Source organism: Acanthisitta chloris, unplaced genomic scaffold (genome assembly GCF_000695815.1).
Source record: "Acanthisitta chloris isolate BGI_N310 unplaced genomic scaffold, ASM69581v1 scaffold11462, whole genome shotgun sequence".
NCBI lineage: Eukaryota > Metazoa > Chordata > Aves > Passeriformes > Acanthisittidae > Acanthisitta > Acanthisitta chloris.
Window position 1 is genome coordinate 6892 of NW_008659931.1, and position 5604 is coordinate 12495.

Here is a 5604-nt window from a genome sequence, read left to right on the forward strand (position 1 = left end):
AGTGCTGGCACTTACTAAAGATCAAATCTTCAAGTACCTGTGGAAGGAATATACGAAATTGCTCATGTGTAATTACTAACAATTTCAGAAATTTTCAATTTCAGAAGATTTTAAATATTATTTGGAATTCAATAATAATGATGCCAGTAATTTTAAAGTTTGGGAAAATACTTTTGTATCTAGATGCCAGCTGTACTGCTGCTGAATGCATATTTTTTATTCTTTTTTGACAGTCTTGTTAAACATGGGGATATGTGCTTGGATGCAGATGAATGTCCCTGTTCATGGAAAGGAAAGGAATACTTTCCAGGTGACAAAGTAATTTCTTCCTGTCATACATGGTAAGAAGAGATCTATTTAAGTGATTATTTCATTTTAGTTTTTTTCCTTCATGTGTTTTAATCATGCATTTCACAGCAGATTTTGGTAAATCATCTACCTTGATTTTTGTATTTACATTTCTTCAAAGAGCTGCTAAAATGACATTGGTTTAGGGTTTGTTGTTTCAAGGATTTTTTTAGAAAACAAAATAATAGCTATTTGGGATTTTCTTACTTTTTAAAATAAGCTTGATTTAGAAAAATAATTCTTTTACTATCAAGGTCATCTTAATTAATAATCCATTGTTAGTGTTCATAAAGTACAGGTAAAATCCTCATATTAAACCTGAGTGACACTTGTTAAAGCTTTTTATTTATTCATTTTCACATTTAGCATTGCATCTGAGCAGTCTAAGGACCCAAAACATAACCCTGTGGCCATAAGCATACACCCACTACAATGATAAATTAAGGAGAGTACTGAACAACATCATGTGCTGAGCATAGTAACAGATAAGTTGCTTGCTAATTTTGCATGTGCGGATAACTGATGAATCAATCAGCTTTAAAAGGAGGTGTTCAAGTAGGCAGGGGTTGATAGGATCACTCAAATACATGCAGAAACTTATTCCTTTTCATATCCAGTGTTGTAAATGCAGCATATACCCTATAGCTGTGTTACCCCACAAAGTTTCTTTGAGCACTCTCAGTAGAATGTGTTACACTATCATTTTAATAAGCTTCACAAAAGTGTGAAAATATAACACATAAATGTTTGAGGCTGAAACAAACTTGTTTCTTGATGGTCCCCACCATTTTTCTTCTCTGACCACTATTGAACATTTCAAGCTGGCACTAAGCAGCACGGTGTTTGTCTTATGGGAGCCTCAGAAAATCAGCTGTACCATCAGGCATCGAGATGCTATGGCAGTGGTGTAGCCTCCAAATTCTCAGTAGAGCAGTTCCTTCCTTTTGTCCCCATCCTGTAGCTTACCAGGAACATTTAACTGACATCACCTGGTGAACTACTGCTCCTGGCCTGCACAGCTCAGTATAGCCTAGCAAAGTGAAGGCTTGTCCAGTCAGCACTAGTCACTGCCTTGTCTGGATGTCATTGCCCCCTCCAGCCTTGTGCTGACTGCCTACCTCTGCCTCTCGTCAGGTCCTCAGTATCTGCTCTAGAAGAGATTTGTAGCCCTTTGGTCGACTGGTGAAGCGACTTACAAGCCATCTCCACTGGGCAGGCAGGTAAAGCGACCCGGGTTATTCACCCCCTTATTTCCAAAGGCCTCTCCATTTGGACCTGGTGTGGGATTGCTTGCATCAGAGAGAATTATATCCCATTTAATCTGTAGGAGACTTCACCAAAGGCAGCAGCAGTGCAGGCAGAAAGACACTGGATATTTAGCCTTCTCTCTTGTTCTTTGTTGGTTTTTTTCCCCCTGAGGCCAGGCTCATTAATGCATGTACAAATCCTTAAGGTTGTCATGGCTTTTCTAGTCTTCCATGTCCAGAAGCAAAGACAGATTAAGCAGTAATGTCTTTTTGAGAATCAGTTGTCCACTGACAGATGGGAGTCTGCAACAAGCTCTGCTTTTAGAAAGTGCATAAAGCCTTTGAGTCTGCTGTGTGTGTATACAGGGGTGTATCTGATAAGGGAAACGTGCAGAGCATGAGAATGCTTCTGTGCGAATAAACCCATTTAGGCACTCACACCAGTTACAGTTTAGTGGTTGTTCCTGCACAGAATTAGTGTAGGTTATTACTAATTTCATCTTACTCATATCTGATGTAGCATTAGCTACATAACTATTAATCTGAGTTGTCTATTGAACAGTAAAGTGGCAAATAAAACAATTTCTTAAGCTGACAGAACTATCAGTGAAGTGCCAGGAACTTTCAACCCAGGCTCTGTATTCTGACTGAACTGTGGTTCTAAGTTCCCCAAGTTTTGTTTTCAGTGCAAGTGCCTGAAATTTTTAGCACGTGCTGGTGAGAGAAAACAAAAAAGTTCTTAGACTGAGGGTGTCAGAGCAGGATTTTGGTGCTGTGCTGTACAAGGTAAGATGGGTGGTGCAGTTAGCTATGCTGGTTTGCTGTCATATGTCGAGACTATTGAGCAATTGCTGGTTAGTCTCTGTGGGCTGCTGAATTTGGCCTCTTGTGTTCTTAAACAAATTCTTCCTGGAAATACTCTTTTATAAAAAGCTAGTACAAGTTTGAAAGGTGCTGGTAGCTCTGCTTTTCCAACCAGGGCTCTCTAGATTCTGATAACTGAATGCAAGTTCACTCATTATGAAACAAGCCTGTTGCAGAGGACTTTGAAGACGTTGTGTAGCTCTTAACTCCTTCCTTCTGACTGTAAACATGTTAAGACTCCGGAAAAAAAAAAAAGGAAATTATGCAAAGGAGATCCCTGCTCTTTGTGTTAAGAAATGTTTCTGCATGAGTCCTTAACAGACCAGCATGTGGAGGAGGACTTGAATAGGCCAAGAGTAAAACTAAACCTAATGTCTCACAGAAAACATAAGAAGCAGGACTTAGTGTTTCAGTCCAAATATAATTTATTCTATTTGCCTTTTTCTCTGTCAGCTTGACTATGTTGCTGCCTTAGGTACTGCTTTAAGGTGACTAGAGTTATCTGTGTGAGCTCTTCTGCAATCTACTTGTGCTCTGATACAGCAAACACTTTTCACATGTTGTATTTTTAGCTTACTTTGGCCATGTGCTTAGTGTATTTATATACATAGTTACACAATGCACAAGCTGTGGGCCAAATCGATGTCAGGATAAACAGAATCTTGGAAAATCTGGACAGTGACTCTATGTTGGCACAAGTTACCTGATATGGGAACAGGAGGAAATCTGATGCTACTAGTAGTTAGAGCTGCCTAGATTTTCTAGATATTTGCTGCTCTTTTGAAAACAGTGGTGTTCAGTTATCATGATAGCAATATGAACAGAAAAGTTACACTGACAAAAAATTTATACTGAGAAAAGACTTCATACCGTTTGGTGCCTCAGTATATGAGATGTCAAAATGTTAGTGATTTATCCAATGCTTCCATAAGTCAGGGCAATAATTTTACTTTTAAAATGCAAAGCATTCATGTAATGCAGAAATTAAAAATAAATTTTTTTTTAAAAATGAACTTAGGTACAACTAGAATTATATCACATGCTGTATTTGGTTTGAACTTATATTTATAAATATACCTGTAGTGAAGCCATACCAGGGCACCAGCTCTGTTATCTTTATCAGGGAAGTTTTATAAGTGTCCAGGTCATTGAGAAACATAAACATAGCTTTTTACAGATTTCTTGAGGATACAATGAAACTCTTCCCATTCTTTATAAAGCTCATGTCATTTCTGAAAATGTTCTTTAGTTTTCAAGAAGGTGATGCAGAAAGAGGCATAATATTCAGTGCTGCAAAACCTCATACAAAGCTAAGGGAGTTCAGCAAGGTCTGAACAGTCACTTACTATATATGTGGTGAAAGCACTTTAATGTCTAAGGTGGCCATAGACAGAACTTGAACTGTTCTGGAAGGCCTAAACTGCTAGGCTAGGGGTTGGAAGTGATAATAAGTAGGTATTTGGGAAAAAAATTAGTTCCTACAACCCAAAACATAGTTCTTTTAAGGAACCTAAGCACCAAAATAATGCTGCTGAAATGTTTGCTTTGTGATTCTGTGAAATTCACATTCAAGCAGAGAATGCACAAAGACTGTAGTAACAGGACATGTTACTTGTTGATTCTAAGATTCAGCTGGTATAGAAACAAATCTTAAGTGAAAAGATGAAAAAGGGAAGATATATCCTCACGGTATGTTGTTGATGTGCCACTAGAGGAAAAAAATGGTATTATTTTGGGAGTTTTTTGGGGTTTTTAAAAATTGTTTTATGCAGCATATAAATTCTAACAGATGAAGAAACAGACGGCGTGAGTTCAATATGTACCTTTTTTTCCTCAGAGAATCAACTGCTGCTTCTAGCCAACATCTCAAAATGCTTCTGTCCACACCTGCCACACTTGCATGGCTTTTGGTTTTTTGCTTATCAGTGTAATAGCTGTAGTAATTTGTCTGGGCTTGCAGTTAATATTGCCATTATTGGTCATACATTTTTCAGTGTTTGCCAGCATGGATCATTTCAATGCACCTTCCATCCTTGCCCATCAATGTGCACTGCGTATGGGGATCGGCATTACAGAACATTTGATGGACTAACTTTTGACTTTGTTGGAACTTGTAAGGTTTACCTAGTTAAGGTGAGACTTTTATTGTACAGCCTCTCTAAAACTGGACTTAAGAACTGTCTGTTAAAATTGCCCATCTATTTATTTCCTTTTTTCTTTTTATTGAGTCCTGCAAACCGGTTTTTAATCGTTGATGTTGTTTACACTTTGAATCATATGTAACGTAATAAATATATGGAGGTTTCTGCTAATTAAACCATGTAACAATATACATACTTATATTAGTATATTTAAAAATGGCCTATTCTTTTTTTTCTGTTCTTTAGAGTACTTCAGCCAGTTTTTCTGTTATGACAGAGAATGTTGACTGTTTTAGCACTGGAATCATTTGCAGAAAAAACATTTTCATCAATGTTGGAAAATCGGTTTTAGTATTTGATGATGAGACTGGAAATCCAGTAAGTTTCAGTTTTAACCAGTGGTCGAAAAGTAACTGATGTACTTCTCTGGGTTTTTCTTTTTCCTTTCACTGCCAAAGACTTACTGTACTACTTCAGTAGCACAGGTGTAACGATCTTTACAGTGAATACTGATGACATCTGGATAGTTCAATGGAAACCTTAATCAAAATCTTATCTGTATTTGACAAAAATATTAGATCAAATGTATCAAGTGCAGTGTTGCATCAGGGCTAGGGAGGTGATCATCCTTCTGTACTCGGCACTGGTGAGGTCACACCTGAGTGCTGTGATCAATTTTGGGCCCTTCACTTTAAAAAGGACACTGAGGTGCTGGAGTGAGTCCAGCCAAGGGCAACAAGGTCAGAAAAGGTCTAGAACACATCATGTGAGGAAGGGCTGATGGAATTGGGTTTGTTTAGCCTGGAGAAGAGGCTCAGGAGTGACCTCATGGCTCTCTGCAACTCCCTGACAGGAGGTGCAGCCAGGTGGGGGTCAGGCTCTGCTCCAAGGGAACAAGGGACAGGACAAGGGAAAACAGCCTTAAGGGACACCCAACACCCTGTGGAGATCAGCCCCCAGGGGACCCCCACACCCGTCAGGGCAACACCCACGAGGGATCCACA

At 38.7% G+C, this 5604-nt stretch overlaps 1 protein-coding gene across 1 annotated transcript in view; it reads left to right on the forward strand.

Annotated features, from left to right (window-relative positions):
- Positions 1-233: 233 nt before the first annotated feature.
- The window catches only part of LOC103797394 (otogelin-like), a gene marked incomplete at its 5' end in the record, with an annotated part of 52330 nt that continues 46959 nt past the window's right edge, over positions 234-5604 (forward strand). The window contains 3 exons of the mRNA XM_009069611.1: positions 234-341; positions 4454-4592; positions 4847-4978. Coding sequence (XP_009067859.1) covers positions 234-341; positions 4454-4592; positions 4847-4978 — 379 coding nt within the window. The remainder of the gene's footprint in view (positions 342-4453; positions 4593-4846; positions 4979-5604) is intronic.